Source organism: Nicotiana sylvestris, chromosome 7 (assembly GCF_000393655.2).
Source record: "Nicotiana sylvestris chromosome 7, ASM39365v2, whole genome shotgun sequence".
In the NCBI taxonomy this organism is placed as follows: Eukaryota; Viridiplantae; Streptophyta; class Magnoliopsida; order Solanales; family Solanaceae; genus Nicotiana; species Nicotiana sylvestris.
The window spans coordinates 150534641-150555176 of NC_091063.1; the positions used below are offsets into that span (position 1 = coordinate 150534641).

At 40.5% G+C, this 20536-nt stretch overlaps 1 protein-coding gene across 1 annotated transcript; it reads left to right on the forward strand.

Annotated features, from left to right (window-relative positions):
- The first annotated feature begins 16119 nt into the window (after positions 1-16119).
- LOC138873950 (uncharacterized) lies at positions 16120-16632 on the forward strand. Its single transcript, XM_070152443.1, has one exon. The coding sequence runs from the start codon at positions 16120-16122 to the stop codon at positions 16630-16632; it is 513 nt and encodes a 170-aa protein (XP_070008544.1).
- Positions 16633-20536: the final 3904 nt, after the last annotated feature.

Consider the following 20536-nt stretch of genomic DNA (forward strand, 5'->3'; position numbering starts at 1 on the left):
CTTATTTTTGGTTAGTTAGCACTGAGGACAATGCTAGCTTTCATTTGAGGGGGTGGCCCTTCTTTGATGATTTGGTAGTTGGTTTGTAATCATGATACTATTTTCTTTCTTTATTCTTATTTTTCACTTTTGGTATGTATATAACTTTATCTTTTATTTCACTTTTCGTTATTTTTCGATCTTGGTATGCATATAAAGTTAATATTCATTTCTCTTATGTATATTCATCTAAACCCCCTATTGTACGTATTTAAATTACTTTACGCATTTTACTTTATAGCTTCTTTTGCAATTTTCCTTAATAGTATAGCTTCTTATTTCATTTAATAGCTTCTTTTTCAGTTCGCAGCTTCTTATTTTACAAGTTTCAATGATCAATAAGCCTTTAGTTTTCTTAATGCCACGGTTCTTTCCAAAGGTGGAGTTTGTGTGAATCGGGTGGTTCTTCTCTACGATAGATGGCATGAAAACCTTCTTAAGGGTTTGAGTCTGTTTTTCTTTTTGTTTTTGTGTAAATAGTAGTTAGTGAGCAATGGTGCCTCAAGCAAAGCTTCACTTGGGCCTAACACATTTACCTTTGACCTTATGGTAAAAAAACAAATTGGTGTGTATAGGATGATGATAGTTGTGACCTTGAGACTTTTGTGTTGACTAAACAATCATCGAGTGGTTTCTCAGAACCATTTGAGTTGCTCAAATCTTAGCTAAAGTTGTTGTGGGCCCCTGACTCTGTTTCTTTAGCAATATTATAGCTTGTGTGGTGAGGCATAACCCTTGTTCTTTCAATAACCATGATACAAGCCTTTATCCTTCTAAAATGATCCTCTATTGGCACCCGATCTTTTCTTAGCACAAGGCAAAAGCATAAGTTTGGTGGGAGAGACGAGGAATGCAAAAATGATAAAAGGTACAAAATGAAGAAAAGAAAAGGCAAAAAGAAAAATAAAGAAAAGCCAAAAAGTCAAAAAGAAAGTGAACAATATAGAGGAACGAAGGGATTCAATAAAAGCAAAAGATGAAAGGCATGGAAAGATTAGAAAGGAGAAAAAGGATTGAAATGAACAAGAAAGAGTGATAGTGTATCTCTCTAGCCCCTAAAGAACAAATAAATAACTCAAATAGTCAAGAAAATATGTGCCAAAATGAAGCAAATGAAGTGTTTAAGGGAAGATGAAACCTTCTTAACCAATATATCCTACCCTGAACCAAAAGCCTTCATTACATCACCATAAAAGCCCTATATGATCTTGAATTGGATGAGCTTACATTAGTGGTGACTCACATAAGGGGCAAGCTTATGGTACTTAGAGCCGGACTTGTGACCTTCCTTTGAGAGAGATGAGCGTGTTTTCCATAATCCTTGTTCTGAGTGCTACAATCTAAAAGTGAGGTTTGCTTATGGAGAGTTGAGGAGTATGAGTTTGGGTTCCACAATGACCAATGTAACAAAAAGAATTTCCTTGATAAGTTGAGTCAACTCTTGATGCTTTTGTGTCGCACTATAACCATGGCGCTAAAAAGGTTGTGTGTTGTTAATAATGCATTTGAGTTGAGCGTAATTGTTAGTCCTAGTTGATTCTTGATGAGGTTACTCTACGACAGCTGATCAATTTTCCTTTCTTTTATCTTGAAGGAGGTGGGAATTACTTTGTTTGCTTGAGGACAAGCAAAAGCTTAAGTTTGGGGGAGTTGATAACTAGGGATTCTAGTCTACTTTATACTCTTTTTTGCTTGAGTTTTAGATTAAAAGTGTGTACAAGTATTCCCAAAAGCTAACTTATTGTGCTTGTTTGTAGAGTTTGACCAAAAAGAGACAAGAAAGTCAAAATCAGCCCAAAAATGAAGTGAAACCTGCACAAGTCAAAGCTGAGTCAACTGAGCGCTACAATGGAAAATCAACCGCGGACGCGGAGGACCCACCGCTAAGGTGGTCTTGATCTTGCAGTCCTCAGTGGCAAGGTTCAGAGAGATGCATTTTTTGGGATTGCAGGTTACCGCTGCCCGCGGTGCTTTTATGCGGCAGCGGTGCCTCTACCGCGACAGCGGTCGTTTTATCGCGGTCAGCGGAGGAGAGATTCAGAGAGTCTGAAGTTGAGCTGAAAGTTGAAGACCGCAGCCCGCGATTGATTTTATGCGGCCGCGGTAGCCTCACCGCTGCAGCGGTCCATTTTCCGCTATTAGAGGTACCTCCATTAGGGGCATTTTTGTCTGAAAAATTTAGCTGTGTATAAATACTTCTTTTTTAGATTTTTAGGTCATCTTTTGTTTAGCTGAGCACGTTAAACCTCCGTTTTTACTTCTTTGAGTAATCATAGAGCTTGTTTAACAATTAATCTTTAGACTTTTATATTGTAATTAATTTTTATGGCTTTTATTTCATCTCAAACTATGATTTCTTCTTCAATTATGAGTAGCTAAACTCATTAGCTAGGGTTGTGGCTCAAGCCTAGTGTGAGTATTTAATGTGTCTCCTTTTTTAGGGCTTAGATATTTATGGGTGATTGTTATTTGGCCTGATTTGTGCTTTTTATGTTGAATTGGTGGTTGCAAAAACTAATTTGTGCTTTTTTGACTTAGGCTCTTCTTGAGAAAGAGAGCTTAAGCCTAGGAAATTCAGGCCAATAAGGAATTGGGGTGTATTCAAGAGATTGATAGCCCCAATTAAAGGGTTAAACCTAGAGATAGTTGTGAGCACGTGATTTTTGCCCCACATGATTTAATCCTACAGAATCCCAAAGAATTAAATTTTTCTTTTTATTGGCTGTTATTTTAGGAATTATTGTAGAATTTTTCTAATTGTTTGCATTTTTCTATGCATGCTTAAATTTAATTAATTCATGAAAAAATACATTGCATTTGCATTTAGGACTTAGTTTATATTTTTAGATTAATTAGCAAATTAGTTGTTTTATAAAAATGAAAAATGACAAAAAATAGCTCATTTTTGCATTTTAACTCTTTAATTTTGAATTTTATGGATTTTCCTTAAATTTAGGATTTAATTAATTATTGGAAATACTATGTTAAGTAATTAATATAATTTGGTAGGTTAATCTAGTTTTAAGAATTAATTTAGGTTTTTATTTTTAATTTGAAAAAAAAAGAAATTTGAAATTGAAAGAAAAAGAAAAAAGGAAATGAGAAGGCTGAGTTTTGGGCTCTTTTAAGTTGATTTCCCCTAGCCCAAACGATATTCCCCAAGACCCGTTCAAATCAAGCCCAATTCTATCCCATACTCGATCTGCCCTTTTATCAACCAAACGACACCGTCTTGAGTCCCCCCCCCCCCACTTAAATTCAATCCTAGCCTTCCATCTGATTGCATCTAACGGCTCAAATCATTTTCCCCAACTCAATTAACATGTCCGAAAAGCCTCATTAACCTAGTATATTGTACTACTTCTATCTCTCATCTCCCTCATCAAACCCTAGCACCGCCCTGATTTCTCCATCATCTATAGCCGGCGGTGCCACCTCCAATTAACCCCAAATAAACACCACACAACCCTCACTCACCCCTGACCCCCAATCCATCACCATATTCCCTCGAATCATCACCAAAAAGAGCCAATTTCGGATCTAAGAAGGCAGTAGAGGAAAACAAAATCTCCCGAATTTTTCAAGCTTCGATGTTGATTTGGGGTCGAAATTGTTGTTTTCGTCGGATTCTCAATAAAAACCCACGATGAATACCAATTTCGGCTCGAAATCAGAATGTCGGAGGTCCATTCAAGCCATTCTTTCGCCTGTTATTATAGGTATTTCCATTTTTCTCTTCGTCTTCGTTTTGTTATTTTCCCCGTCTCCATCTCCTTCTGTTTCATCTTTTCTTTTTCCTTATTATTTTTCATTTTTCTGTTTGAATCACTTTCTGTTTGCATGTTTGAAATTAAAAAAAAAAAACTTGTTAGTTCATGTTTGTTTTAATTTTTGTGTTAGTTTCGATTTATCCCTACTTTTTGTTTATTTCATTTTTCAAAAGAAATTTTGGTTTTGGGGCAATTCCGTTTAGCCCCTTAATTTTGTGAGCTTTGATTTTGATTTGAATTGGGTTTTGTAAATCATAAACCCAAAGAAAGGGGATTAGCCCGGGTTTGCAAGCCCGTTGTCTGGTTAGTTTTGGGTCAAATTGACCCATATTTGGCTTAATGGTAACTGGCATGGGTTTTAAGGGTAGTCTAGGGAGTTTAGGCTGGGGAATCTATTCTAACAGACTTAGGAAGCTGCTAGGAAGGTGGGTTTGGGACTGACCTAGCAAACAGATTTTAAAATTAAGGATTCACTAGCAAAAACAAAAATTCGAAAAGGAGTAATTGGCAAATAACTTGACTCATTTTCGCTGCCCTAGTTGTTCTCTATAAAAGGCTCTTACTTTCTAATCAAGTTAGTTTTTGAGAGACTGAAAAAACAATGAGAATTTTAGAAGCAGCCGAGTTCTCTTTCAAATTCCAAAATACTGAAAATTGCTTAAATTGTGCTTGGTTTTTGGTTCTCTGATTCCCTTTGTTAGTTAGAACTTCTAAAACTGCTCCAAAATCATGCACCTGGGCTGAAAAAATGGCTTGAGTTAGTTTAAAAGTTTGGGTAGATTTGTTGCTTTAGCACTATTTCATTGTTGTGGAAGTACTGTTGCTGTGACTGAATTTCTGCATTCTGATGACTCTTAAGCACAACTTCTTCTTGGTTTTGATTGCTGTATTCAGGTATGCTTTGGCTTTTGAGTAGCATATGAGATGCAAATGTGAAGACATGTAATCCAAGTTGAAGAAAAATGACAAATGTTAGTCTTCTGTTGTTGATTACTGCTCGAATTTGTCATATTTTTGTTCTTGTTTCTTTTAGACTAGCTCATTATGTGTATTTCATTCACTGATATTATATTTTGTCTTAAGGTCTGGATTTGGTTTGCTGTTTGAATGTAGTTCGATTTAAGAGTGTTCTCAGGTTTAGGAGAATATGTATAAATTAAGGACTGTGATTTTATAGTTCGATTTGTGAGTCTGGCTTGGTTTTGGAGATGCTTCTCATAGTTATGGGTTAAATACTCATCAGATTAGATCATTCGTGTTGTTTGTTTAGCAAATTTGATCTAGGCTTTAATCCACTAATTGGTTTTTTTTGGTTTGCTTACTCATAGCCTGAAACATAGCCCAACTATTTCAGCATTTGGCAATTAGTTTTGCTTTGCTCATATATGAGCACATTGAATTTAAAAAGCCTTTCAAATGGATTTTGAGCTTGATTTCAGACTTGAGAATGCTTAGGTTTAGCTTAGCTCTTTACATTTTGTTTTCTTTGGAAAATTCGAGTCATATGATTTTATTTAAATGCGATGGTTTGAATCAGAGTTTAGCATGAGTTGTGATCCTTGAATTTGTGATGTTAAATGATGAAACAATTTGCGTAAGAGATGTTATCACATTAGGAATTGTATCTTCATTATAGAATGTATGTTGGCCTCAAAATGTGATTTGCATTTGCTTAAAGATTGTCAGTATTTGTTCAAACTGTAGAATGGTAATGAATCACGAATCTGGGTTGTTAGTGTTGGCCCAGTTGTGCCAAATTCCCCCCCCCCCCTTCCGGTGATTAGATTCTCGATCTGGGCTTCATGTTAAGCCCAGTTGTGTTCTTGTGCTTGTCATGGAACTAGCGATTGGCAATTGGGCCCATAGTCGGCCTGGGCCCCTTCAACAACCAAACTTTGGTTTCGTTTATTGCTAGTTTACTGGTTATTAAGTTGAGCTTAAGCATTTGCTTTAAATAAATTAGATATTCCCCTAGTCTTTCAATCAATTAACTAGGTCCTTTAATTAAGTTGATGTGTGCCATATTAAATAACACCAATAGTTTATGGTCCTCATGATTAAAAAAAAGAAATTATTTAAACAATTAGATTTGAGGCATGCCATATTAAGTAAGATATAATTTATGGCCCTCAAAAGTTTAGTTCGAACATCCTTTAAAATTAGAATCGAGGTGTGCCATAGTGCAAGAGTAGACAACCCATGGCCCTCATATAGTTAGTAATAACTCTTTAAAATCGAGGTGTGCCATCAGTTAAATTTTCCATGGCCCTCGCAAACCTTGTCATTAACTTGAAAGTGCATAGTTTCTTTAGGCACGCAATTTAAATTAATTTCCTTAAACTCGGATGTGCATTTCATGTGACCCAACTCTAATTCTCAACAACGTTAAATAATATGTGTCGTGTACCGCGGGTGCATTTCATGTGGCGTGTTCAAGACGTGTTTTAAATAACATTGAAAATTTCCTAAAAAATTATAATTAAAAGCGGTTAATAGGTTAAAAAATGTACCATAGGCTAAAACATGTACTAAAATCAGATAATAAGCCAATTGTAACAGTTTAAGCGATCGTGTTAGAACCACGGGACCCGGGAATGCCTAACACCTTCTCCCGGGATAACAGAATTCCTTATTCAGAATTTCTGGTTCGCAGACTTCAAAAGAAAAGTCAAATTTCCTCGATCTGGGATAAAAAATAAACCGGTGACTTGGGACACCAATTAAAATATTCCAAGTGGAAACTCTGAAATAAATAAAATAATCTCATTTCGAATAATGCCACTTTAATTGGAAAAACTCCCTTATATCCCCTATTCGGGTGTGTAAAAGAAGGTGTGACAACTCTGGCGACTCTGCTGGGGAAAAGAACCCAGAATCTCTGGTTCAAGGTTCAGAATTCTAGCTTTGAATAGTTGTTGTACTTGGCTTTATTTATTATCTGATTTAACATGTTTGAGCTTAATGTGCTAAATACTAATTTTTACCGCTTTGATATTGTTTTGACTGTATATAAACTGTCACGAAACCCTTCTTCTCTCTGAGTCTTCTAAATCATCTAGGAAGTGTGCACTTCGTGTGACTTCTTTTCTGTTAGAGTCTTATCCCAATTTTAGAACGAGGTTCGGACAAGTTGCAAAGCCGGTGAAGCTTCTGTATTCCCGGTATGTTGTCCCCCCCTCCCGGCTCGAGCTGTCCGCTCGGGTAAGCCAGGTCTAGAACAATATACCTAGGTTTTTAAACCTAGTATAACAAAGCCTCATGCCAGATCCCTAGTAGAAACGTTTGTTTGCATCACATGCATTTGACTTTGGAGACTCAACATAGGGGTTGAGTCTGTCTAGGACAGGTGTACCCCAAATGAAAAGACCATCCTGATGCATTCTACTTGCTACTTGTGCATTTATTTGCTTTGGATTTATATGTTGACCGGTTTATGTATAATAGGAGAAAAGTTGGGAAAAAGAAAAATCAATTTGAGGGCTAGAGAGATAATTACCTGTTTTTTGAAAAACCCGATGCCCAAAGGTATCAAAACTCTGCTGAAATTTTGAAAAAAAAAATTGTTTTAAAAAAAAATATTTCGTATTGTTTTTATTATGGCAAATATGCCCGAACTACGCTAGTTTGATTCTCACCGGATGTGAGATACGTAGGCAACCCCCATCGGGTCCAACTTTATTTTTGCAAAAATAGCCCAAAAAGAATTTTTTTTTATTGTTTTGTCATAAATAAGTAAGGTGATTTCATTCTTGTCTAAAATAGCCGAATGTCCCCAAAAGGGCGCCGGAAGGCTTTTTTGCAAGAACAACCACCTATGGTCTCTTTTTTAAATTTTTGGCCGGTTAGCAAACACAGCCCTAAAATCTTCTTCCCCGAAGTGCTGAAGGGCCGTATTTGCAAAGCCGGGTTTTTACTTTTAAAATTAAATTTTTTGAAAAAATGGTGATAACGTTTTCTTGAGTCAAAACGAATCATGATCCTTTAACTAAATCACCCTAATAAATGTGCAAGATGAGCACAAATGAAAATGAACCCTTCGCTGATCTTAAAGAAATCCTCTTACAGCTCCATATGTGGTGGAACGATTTAGAAAAAGGCAGCAGAGGGACTGTGGTAAAAGGTTTGGGTGGTCTCGTGGGACTTCTGAAAATCAAGCCGAGATTGGATGTGATTGAAACCTTGATACCTTTCTGAGACCCGACTCACAATGTATTTCACTTTTCTGATTTTGAGCTCACGCCCACGCTAGAGGAAATTGCGGGCTATGCCGGCCTTAGCGAAAATCTTAGAAGTCGGTACCCGGTGTCACCAAGAACAGTGTCTCCTCACAAGTTTCTAGATATGTTGAGTATATGCGGGGAGGTTCAGGATGGGAACTTATCCGAAGGGTTTTGTACTTTCCAATTCTTGTACCAGCGCTATGGCAATCACCAAGGTTTTGAAGCACCGAATACTGGTCTGACCCATGCAGGAAACAAAGATAAATAGGAGGCACGACGGGGCTTGGCCTTTATAGTAGCATTCTTGGGTGTCATGATTTGTCCGAGAAAAGACGACAACATAGAATTAGGTCTCGTGGGAATGGTTGATGTCATGATCAAGAAAGCTAATGGCACCCTGGTTCCAATGATCTTATCTGAGATTTACCGAGCTTTAACCATCTGCCGAGAAGGGGGAAAATTCTTCTAGGGCTGTAACCTACTCCTACAACTGTGGATACAAGAACATCTTTGTCACCGTGTCGGGTATATGAACTACGACATGACTGGTTTGAATTGCATCGAAGAGTTTGAAAATCGAGTGGTGGATGTTTAATTTCCAGAGGGTACAGAGGCTTGGTTTGCACACTTGAGTTCTTTAACTTTGGACAAAATTGAGTAGACTTTCGGATGGCTCCCTGTCACCAAAGGCATATACATGTCAGCCGAGGTGTGCTATCTTCTCCTAATGGGTCTCCGGGGCATTCAGCCATATGCTCATCACCGGGTTTTGCGTCAACTGGGCAGGTTTCAAACTATTCCCCATGACGAAGATTTGAGCCGACAAGTCATAGAGTTGGGTCCAAAGTCTATATTCCCAGAAGGGAAAATTCGTCAGATTTGGAATGAGTGCAAAGTTCTAGAACCAAAGACTCTGGTGCGGAATTTAGCTAAAGGCGAGTTAGACCCTAATTACATGAATTGGTTCGGTAAAAGGTTTCAAATCCCTCGAGAGCCCGAAAGGCCTGCTAAAAGACCTCACGTCCAGCAATTCACTAATGACTCACGGGAGCAATGGGATTGGTTGACTAAAGAAGCAAGCTATAGGGCCAAGATAAGTAAATTTGAGGGACAAATCAAGAACCTCAAGTTTGACAATAGTGTCCAAGCTGCTGCAGATGAAGGGGAAAAAAAGTAGCTGGCTCAGGAAAACGAAGCCCTTAAAGCTCAGATCTAGGAAATGAAAATAGCTGCTAAAACCCAGGAAAGAAGCCGAGCAAATAAAAGGCTTATAAGAGGTTTTCGAAAGAAAGTAATTGAGTGTCAAGATGAATTAGAAAAATCTAAAGCTAGTCTTGCAAGAGTTCGAGCACAACTGGAAAAGAATGCAGAAGGGCGGGCAGAGTTTGTGCGGCAGATGAAAAGAAAATATGAGGGAACAGTCATAGATTTGAAGAGAAAGCTAACTACCCTTGAAGATGAGGTGGCCAAACAGGCTAGGAACATTAAAGCCGAAAGGGAACATTGGTATGCTTTGATGGCCCAGATGGAGGAAGATATGCAACAGTTGCATAATCAAAACCATCATGACACTCAGGTGCTAGAAGCTCGGACTCAGCAAATCAGGCGCTTGCTTCAAGAAAAGGGTATCATCCGGGAGAGGGTTAGAGCAATTGCCGACTACATCGTCATGAAATGCCATGAATGTGAGGACATGACTCAAACCATTTTCTTTGCTGCAGTAATGACATTTGCCCGCCAAATAATGAGTGATCTAAAACGGCTTCAAGAGGATCTTGCACATAGGCCCGTGGCAAGACCAAATGATGTCCCACAGGCCCCAGGAGTCGAAGCCCTTATGTACTCTTGATTTTTTCATTTATCGAGTCTGCATTTCAGTTTTTAGTTTAAAATTTTCTTTTGAGTCTGTTTGTAGTGTATAAAATTCCAAGAAATGAGTATGTTGGAGTCTTTTGTAATAGAAAAGTTTAGGAGTTTTATTAATGAAAATTGAAAATTTCCAAAAAATTGTTTCCTTATTTTTGTACTTATTTCTTGAACTATATGATGATTTGATTCACGCGGCGTCATGATACGTACACAATTCTCATCAGATCCGGTCATGATTTTTGTAAATAATTCAAATAGAAAATCTATGTGAAAGGAAAAAACCGAAAGAAAAACTTAAAAGAAAGAAAAAGAGAGCCAAAGAAAAACCAAAAGAAAGCAAGGAAAGAAAAGAAAGGAAAATGGGAATGAGAGGAGAGGCATCAAAGAGGCAAAGTGGAAAGAAAAGAAAATTGGGGAAATAAGCAAAGCCGGGATGAAACATGCAACCGTTGCGAAACATATAGAAACACATTTAACTGTATAGGTGCATCACACCCCAACGCGCGATTACCTATGTGTTAATTGCCTCAAACTGACCGGTTTGTTGTCTACTGTTAAGTACAGGTTTTATATTAAGGTGGTCGGTTTTATGGTAATCTGGCTTCACATCTGTACTTTACAAGGTCAAAAGGAAGTGTTAAAATATCTTCGGAAAGTCATCTGCCAACAATCCCTATCCCGGAGGATAGCCCGATCTCGGCCCTCCCAACTTATGAGTCAGCAACTGCTGAGGAAAATAGGATTCTGCATCTCCGCATGATGAAAATGTGGGACGCCTGGGCCAACGACAGAGAACCACTTAGTGCGATACTTGGATTCCCTGAGCTATTTCCCAGGGCAAGTGGGACTTCCAACATCCCTATAAGTTATCCAAATACCCCACTGGGATATCCTACCATCTCAGCCCACTTTGCTGGAACACCTTCTGAGGCTCGCCCCCAGGTGACAATGTCAGGTGCGGCCTCAAACATATTCACTGAGCCACCTTGTTCAGCTACGGCATAACCCACTCTACCCAGGCCTAGTTTTAATCCATCATCTTTCACCTTTCAAGCACCATCTTTCCCAATGGAACCAACCCAGTTCACAACTGATTCTTACCCTCAGCCACCCCGGTACAAGTTTACTGCGGGGCAGGAGAATACTACAAAACAAATTGAACAAGAGGAGATTACTAGAAAGATAAGGAGCATGGAGCAGAGTATCAAAAATATACAGGGTTTGAACGGACAAAAGAGCGTATCCTATGCTGACCCATGTATGTTACCACACGTACATTTACCCTTGGGTTTCAAAACCCCGATGTTTCAAAAGTATGACGGGCATGGGGATCCCATAGCCCACCTCAAAAGGTACTGCAACCAATTGCAGGGAGCAGGCGAAAAAGAGGAGCTTCTCATAGCATATTTTGGAGAGAGCCTGGTTGGTATTGCTTCTGAATGGTACATGGATCAGGATATATCTCGATGGCATATTTGGGATGACCTGGCTCGGGATTTTGTCAGGCAGTTTCAATACAACATCGACATTGCCCCTGACAGGAATTCATTGTCGAACCTCAAGAAGAAGTCCTCGGAAAGCGTCCGAGAGTATGCTGTCAAATGACGCGAACAAGCAGAAGTCAAACCTTCAATGGACGAAACAGAGATGGTTTGTGTTTTTCTTCAAGCCCAAGAGGCTGATTATTATCAGAATATGATGTCTGCAATGGGGAAGCCGTTTGCCGAGGCCATCGAAGTTGGTGAAATGGTCGAGAATGGTTTAAAAACAGGGCGCATCTTGAGTCAGTCTGCTATAAGGACTACCTCCTAAGCAATTCAAGGCGGGTCTGGAGGTGTAGCAAACTGAAAGAAGAAGGAAGAAGCGGCAATGGCAACTTTAAGTGTAAGAAAACCCCGTCCACCCAAACCTTATTAACCTGAAAGAACCCTACAACATTACTACCCCCATCATGATGTGGCCTATGTTATGGTTCCTCAGCCATACGCAGTGATGAATGCCCAACCCTGCATTTGGCCACAACAATAATTAAATCAAAACCGAGCTCCATTTCCCAGAAATCAACCTCCTCACCAAGCTTAGTATAATCCCCGACCTCCACAGAACAACTTCCCCTACAATGCTCGTGCCCGGGAACCACCCAAGATGGCAAACTTCATACCTATTGGCGAGTCATATTCCAGCCTTTTTCCCAAACTTGTCCAGATGGTTTTGCTGCAGCATATACCCCAAACCAGACAGAACCTAGCGTCTCCCGCCTACAAAGCCGGTACTCGATGTGCTTACCACTCGAGGGCGGAAGGGCATGATACAGATGACTGTTAGACCCTAAAAAAGGACGTATAATACCTCATAGAATAAAAGTGAATAGTGCTGAAGGACGAAGACGTTCCTAATGTAACCAACAATCCATTACCGACTCGCAACAACGGGTTGGTTATTGGAATGATTTGTGAATATAAAGAGATTGACCCAGCTCTAAAAGCCATCATTTCCATAGCCGATGTGGAAAAGAAGCCAAAGGTTGTCGCAAAACAAGACAAGGGGGAGAAGAAGAGTAAACCCACCCCTCAGAAAATAGAAAAGAAAGTGGAAACCGAAACTGGGGTAGCGCCCTGAAAAGATACCATTCTACATATTCCCCGGGGCCACAAGAAAGAACAAATGTCATTGAGCCCTCCAAGAAGGTTTGAGCTAAACAAGGGCTCTAAAAAGTATGTGCCTAAAGGGACCTACATGGTGTGGGGACCAGTAATTTCACCAAGGCTAAATGAGCCCGTGGTTATTGGTTGTGCACCGCAGAGGCCCATGACAGATCCCACTGCCGTTCCATGGAATTACAACAAGGCGGTAGTAACCTACAGGGGTAAAGAGATCTCAGGAGAAGTTAAGGAAAATAACCCGGTTGAGAAATACCTCAATTTGGAGGAAGTGAATAAGGCCACGAAGAAGCATTTCCCACTCAAGAAGCCAGTGAGTGCGAAGAAGAAGAAGAGTTCTTCCGAAAAATGAAAATGGCAGACTACGAGATAATTGACCAACTCCGAAAGTCTCCTGCTCAATTCTCTTTGTTGTCTATGCTAATGAATTTAACTGAACATCAAAAGTGTTGATCAAAACTCTCAATGAAGCATATGTACCCATTGAAACCACTGTGGAATAGTTGGAGAGGATGGCAGAAAGGTTTTTTGTAGTCAATCAAATCTCTTTCAGCAAGAATGATTTGCCCCCGGAAGGGGCCGCCCATAATAAAGCCCTTCATCTGACAGTTAAATATGAGGGATATTATGTGAAAAGGGTCATGCTGGATGGTGGTTCTGGAGTAGATATTTGCCCTCTCTCAACTCTGCAACGAATGGAGATCGGTACTGAGAGAATCAGGACCAACATTGTCTGTGTATGTGCCTTTGATGGCATCAAGAGAGATATCATAGGCGAGATTGATTTGATTCTGACTATTGGCCCGGTGGATTTCAAGGTGACATTTCAGGTCTTGGACATGGATACTTCCTATAATTTCCTCTTGGGAAGTCTTTGGATTCACGCAGCAGGGGTTGTACCTTCTACTCTCCACCAGATGGTAAAATTTGAACATGAAGATCAGGAGATTGTAGTCCATGGAGAGGACGAGCAGTCGATTTACCGGGACCCGTCAGTCCCATGTCTCAAGGCTAGGGAAGGAAGTGAACATATAGTCTATCAAGCCTTCGAGGTTGTGGTCGCGGACCAATGTGAAGAAGGAAACCCTTTACCTCAACCATTTCTTTCAAATGCGTCAATTATGGTTGCCAAGGAAATGATCAGGCATGGTTACAAACCTGGGAAGGGGCTCGGGACGTCATTGCAAGGAATCACCGAACTTATCACTCTGGCTACTAGCGAAAAGTTCTTTGGGGTAGGTTTCCAAGCCTCGCTAGCTGATGAAAAATGGGCAGATAAACGAAAGAACAATGGTTGGGTCTTGCCTCAACCAATTCCGCATCTGTATAGAACGTTTGTCAGGCCCAAGTACAATGAGGAAGAGGAAGATGAGGCCTTCACTGCCGAGGAAATTGAAGAAATCTATGGGGCTATAAGGCAGATGTTGTATGAAACCCACATGGTCCCACCGGGAGAAGGCTCGAGCACAGCTGAGGTGCTGTATATGGGGCCCAATGCCAAATTGCAAAATTGGAAGGCTACTCCGTTCCCAATCAGGCGAGAGTCCCTGTAGTCCAGTCCTGCCATTTTTTCTGCATCACGAGTTATTTCAGGGTGTAACTCGGATGTTTCCTGTCTTTAATTTCCAATGTAAACCCTATTATCTTCAAAATTCAATGAAATGAAATTAATATTTCATCGTTCATCTCTCTTTATTATTTCTGATTTTTGTTATTTTTTTCTCTCTTATTTTTCCTTTCAGTTCTAATAATGCGTCTTTAAATAACATGGCATGTTTGCGAACTTCATGCCCAGATCCAAACACGCTGTCTAACTGTGAAATAATGAACCAAGAACCGGAATATGATGAAGAAGAGGCTTTTAAGGAAATAAATCGAGAATTGAAACAATTTGAGAATAAACCTAAGCCGAACTTAAATGATACCGAGCCGGTTAATCTGGGTAGTTCAGAAGAAATCAAAGAAACCAAGATAAGCATTCACAGATGAAAAAACCTGGGACGCATTGATCCAACTCTTGTTTGAATTTAAAGATGTGTTTGCTTGGTCATACGATGACATGCCATGACTAAGTGTTGATTTGGTGGTTCACAAGTTGCCAACCTACCCCAATTATCCCCTTGTCTAGCAAAAGCAAAGAAAGTTCAAAACTGATATCAGTGACAAGATTACAGAAGAGGTCACAAAACAGCTAAAAGCAGGGGTAATCCGAGTGGTTTGATACACCACATGGTTAGCCAATGTAGTTCCAGTGCCAAAGAAAGACGGGAAAACTCGAGTGTGTGTGGACTACAGAGATCTGAACAAAGCAAGTCCCAAGGATAATTTCCCTTTGCCCAACATCCATATCCTTGTTGATAACTGCGCCAAACATGAGATACAGTCCTTCGTGAATTGTTATGCAGAATATCACTAGGTGTTGATGGATGAAGAGGATGCGGAAAAGACTACTTTCACCACACCCTGGGGAACCTACTATTACAGGGTCATGCCTTTTGGTCTGAAGAATGTCGGGGCAACCTATATGAGGGCCATGATTGCCATTTTTCATGACATGATGCACCAAGAAATTGAGGTGTACGTAGACGATATGATCATCAAATCCAGGACCCGGTACTTGAGAAAATTCTTTGAGCGGCTACGTAAATATGATTTGAAGCTAAACCCATCCAAATGTGCATTTGGCGCTCCGTTAGGCAAACTCCTAGGATTCATAGTCATTCGGAAGGGTATTGAGTTAGACCCAACAAAGATAAAGTCTATTCGAGATTTGTCTCCTCCAAGAACCAAGAAAGAGGTTATGAGCCTGCTGGGAAGGTTGAACTACATTAGCCGATTCATTACTCAGTTGACTTCTACATGTGAACCCATCTTCAAGCTGTTAAAGAAAGATGCATAAATTAAATGGATAGACGAGTGCCAAGAAGCCTTTGACAAATGAAAGAATATTTGTCGAACCCGCCAGTCTTGGTCCCACCTAAACCTGGGAGGCCTTTGTTTCTGTATTTGACAGTCTTGGAGAATTCTTTTGGATGTGTCCTCGGACAACATGACGTGACTGGGAAAAGAGAGCAGGCGATCTACTATTTGAGCAGAAAGTTCACAAGCTAGGAAGCAAAATATACCCTGTTGGAAAGGACTTGTTGCGCCCTAAATTGGGTCGCTCAGAAGCTTAGGCATTACCTGTTGGACTATACCACTTATCTCATCACCAGGTTGGATCCTTTAAAATACATATTCCAGAAGCCAATGCCCAGAGGGAGGTTAGCAAAATGGCAGATACTGCTCACTGAATTTGACATAGTTTATGTCACCCGCACGGCAATGAAAGCCCAGGCTTTAGCGGATCATTTGGCTGAAAACCCTGTTGATGATGAATACCAGCCTTTAAGCACCTACTTCCCGGATAAAGAGGTAAATTCAGTTGAGATGACATAAGAAGACACCAATAGGGCAATCGTGATCTCACCCACTAGTCAGCATTATCCAGCCATATCCGGGCTTCAATTTTTCTGCACAAACAACACTGCCGAGTATGAAGCCTACATTATGGGTATGAATATGGCAATCGACCAAGATGTGGAAGAATTGTTAATCATGGGTGATTCGGATCTGATTATCAGACAAGCTCAAGGAGAATGGGAAACTCGAGATGTCAAACTTATTCCCTACAAGCAACATATGGAAGATCTTAGCAGGCGGTTCAAGTCAGTAGAGTTTAGGTACATTCCTCATTTTCACAAAAAGTTAGCCGATGCGCTCGCTACTTTGGCCTCAATGCTGCCATACCCAGGCAATGCCCACATTGACCCATTGGAAATCCAAATCCGAGAAAAACACGGTTACTGCAACACGGTTGAGGAAGAACCGAATGTTCAGCCATGGTATAATGATATCAAGATATTTCTAACAACTAAAGAGTATCCCGAGCAAGCTAGTGGAGACCAAAAGAGAATCATTAGACGGCTCGCAAGCAGTTTCTTCTTGAGAGGTGAGGTCTTGTACAAAAGGACACTGGATCTCAACTTGCTAAGATATGTTGACGTCGAAGAGTCCAGAAGAATCATGTACTAAGTGCACGTAAGAGTGTGCGGACCCCACATGAACGAGTATGTTTTGGCAAAAAAAATACTCCGAGAAGGTTATTACTGGATGACTATGGAAAACGACTGCTTCAGTTTTGTCCGGAAATGTCATCAGTGTCAGGTGCATGGTGATTTGATTCATGCACCGCCTACAGAACTGCATCCCATGTCAGCACCTTGGCCATTTGTTGCCTGTGGCATGAACGTCATTGGGCCAATCGAGCCAAAAGCTTCAAATAGGCATAGATTCATATTGGTCGCCATCGATTACTTCACAAAGTGGGTTGAAGCAATTACTCTCAAATCCGTCACCAAGAAAGTTGTGGTAGACTTTGTCCAACCTCATCTTCCGCTTTGGTATTCCTGCAATTATCATTACGGATAATGCGGCAAATTTGAATAGTCACTTGATGAGGGAGATATGTGAGCAGTTTAAGATCATGCATCGAAATTCTACTCCCTATCGGCCCAAAGCCAATGGTGACGTCGAAGAAGCAAACAAGAACATCAAAAAGATTTTGAGAAAGATGATTCAAAGTTCCAGGCAGTGGCATGAAAAGTTGCCGTATGCATTGTTGGGATATTGCACTACTGTGCGCACATCAGTCGGAGCAACCCCGTATATTTTGGTTTATGGCATTGAAGCCGTAATACCCGCAGAAGTTGAAATTCCTTCTCTTTGAATCATTGTTGAAGCTGAAATTGAAGACAGTGAGTGGGTCAAAACCCGTCTGGAACAGTTAACCCTGATCGATGAAAAGCGAATGGCCGCAGTCTGCCATGGGAAGTTGTATCAACAAAGAATGGTCCGAGCCTACAACAAGAAAGTGCGGCCTTGAAACTTTGAAGTGGGGCAACTCATTTTAAGGCATATTCTCCCCCATCATTAAGAAGCAAAAGGAAAGTTTGCTCCTAACTGGAAAGGGCCATACATTATCAGAAAATTGTTGCCAAAAGGGGTGTTATACCTGGGAGACATTGAAGGAAACAACCCCGAAACAATTGTAAATGCAGACGCAGTCAAAAGGTACTATGTTTAGTCTTTCTGTAGCGACAACATTATCCGATTGGGATGATGAAGGCTTTCATTCTCACTACCCCAAACACTTCAATCCTTTGCTAACCCTTTGAGCCAGTTATCTTTCTTTCATTACCCTCTTGGGAACTTGAAGACGTTTGTAAAAAAAAGCATTAAAACGAAAGAAAAAGAAAAAGAAAAGAAAACAAAAAAATAACAAAAATAAAATATTTTCCTGAACTAAGTTCGACTTGATTCCGAAAGGATACGAAGGCAGCCTCTCTCTGGGTTCAGTCACATCAAAACAAAAATCCAATTTCCGCCTAAAAAGTGAAACTGGGGCAGATGTTATAATGGTTTGGCGATGATCCCGCCTGAATGGTTCTAAAGTTGTAATTTGATTCAAATTCTTTTTACCTAAAACTTGTTCAGGTCCTTTCGATCAATCGGTGAAAGGTGTTCAAAATCGGAGAATGCAGTTGTTCGAATTCAACGCAATCAAGATGAGAGAAATAAAATGAGAGAGTCTTATTGGTGAAAACCTACGGGAACCGTAAGGCGATGGCGAGCAGAGAAACTAAATATGAGAGAGTCTTGTTAGTGAAAACTCGCAAAGAGCACTATAAGGCGATGGTGAGAAGAGAAATGAGAGAGGTCGATTGGTAAAAACCCGCAAAGGGCGCCGTTGATCAAAAAGAAGAAATCTCACACCACCATTGGCACCGAAAGAGTACTGGCAAGGTTTCTCGGTTTTAAAACACGGGTCGCAATGGGTTTATGAAAGTTGGATAGTAGTGCAGATCAGGTATCCATTCCAAGAAGCATGTCATGTATATTGAAGTATGCATGCACTCCAGATAAGTCCTTCTTTCCTCCCCAAAAGGGACACTTCTCCTTAAATTCCCTTTCTTGTCCTTTTATTACTTTTATTTGAATCCCTTTCGGGTTAACTCTATTCCGAAACTAATACAAAGAAAAGGTGTCAAGATTGGTTTAACAGGATTTTGCTTAATAAAAGCCAAGTCCGAAGAAAATACCCAGCCTCAGCGGGTGCATCAAGTCGATCCCGACTGGCTATGATGGCCGATGCTCTGAAATCAAAGTTATTGAAAATGAAAAGAAATCCAAAGTCAAAAGCCCTTAGAGGTAGAATAAGGTGAAAGGACCAAAGCCCCACACGGGTGAACCGTCATCTGGAAAGTTTGGAAATTTGAGTTCCTCAATTTTAGGAGAGAGATCAATCTTCAGAAAAGCCAGCAAACAGCAAAGGTTCTCACCAAAAGAGTTGGGGTGGAGATCAAGTGATCAAAAATAATCAAGGACACAAAACCAACCACCGTTTCAAACTAACAATTGTTCTTTGTTTGAAAATTTCAAATAGGTGCAATCCAAAGCAACCGTGCAAGAAGTAGGTGCAACCAAAAAGAAAAATGTGCAAGTGCTAGAAACAGCTTTGCAACAACAATCCATAAAAAGGAAGTCCCCTCCAAATTTTTCCCGCATTTACTCATTCCATGAAATAAAAAAAAAGAGAAAGGAAAACAAAATGAAAAAAAAAGATAAGAAAAAAATTCAAAAAAAAAATGGTAGCTTAGGATCCCCAATCTCAATCTTTTACGCTTTTCCAACATAGGGTCTCCAATCCCTAGTTGAGATTGTTTTTAGACATAGGGTCTCCATCCCCTGGTCGCCTTTTGCCAACATAGGGTCTCCAACCCCTAGTTGAAATTTTTAGACATAGGGTCTCCATCCCCTAGTCGCCTTTTGCCAACATAGGGTCTCCAACCCCTAGTTGAGATTTTTAGACATAGGGTCTTCATCCCCTAGTCGCCTTTTGCCAACATAGGGTCTCCAACCCCTAGTAGAGATTTTTAGACATAGGGTCTCCATCCCCTAGTCGCCTTTTGCCAACATAGGGTCTCCAACCCCTAGTTGACATTTTTAGACATAGGGTCTCCATCCCCTAGTCGCCTTTTGCCAACATAGGATCTCCAACCCCTAGTTGAGATTTTTAGACATAGGGTCTCCATCCCCTAGTCGTCTTTTGCCAACATAGGGTCTCCAACCCCTAGTTGAGATTTTAGATATAGGGTCTCCATCCCCTAGTCGCCTTTTGCCAACATAGGGTCTCCAACCCCTAGTTGAGATTTTAGACATAGGGTCTCCATCCCCTAGTCGCCTTTTGCCAACATAGGGTCTCCAACCCTTAGTTGAGATTTTTAGACATAGGGTCTCCATCCCCTAGTCGCCTTTTGCCAACATAGGGTCTCCAACCCTTAGTTGAGATTTTTTAGACATAGGGTCTCCATCCCCCAGTCGCCTTTTGCCAACATAGGGTATCCAACCCTAGTTGAGATTTTAGACATAGGGTATCTATCCCCTAGTCGCCTTTTGCCAACATAAGGGTATCCAACCCCTAGTTGAGATTTTTAGACATAGAGTCTCCATCCCCTAGTCGCCTTTTGCCAACATAGGGTCTCCAACCCCTAGTTGAGATTTTTAGACATAGGGTCTCCATCCCCTTGTCGCCTTTTGCCAACATAGGGTCTCCAACCCCTAGTTGAGATTTTTTAGACATAGGGTCTGCATCCCTAGTTGAATTTTGCCAACATAGGGTCTCCAACCCCTAGTTGAGAGTTTTAGTCATAGAGTCTCCATCCCCTAGTCGCGTTTTGCCAACATAGGGTCTCCAACCCCTAGTTGAGATTTTTTAGACATAGGGTCTCCATCCCTAGTTGCATTTTGCCAACATAGGGTCTCCAACCCCTAGTTGAGAGTTTTAGTCATAGAGTCTCCATCCCCTAGTCGCGTTTTGCCAACATAGGGTCTCCAACCCCTAGTTGAGATTTTTAGACATAGGGTCTCCATCTGTAGT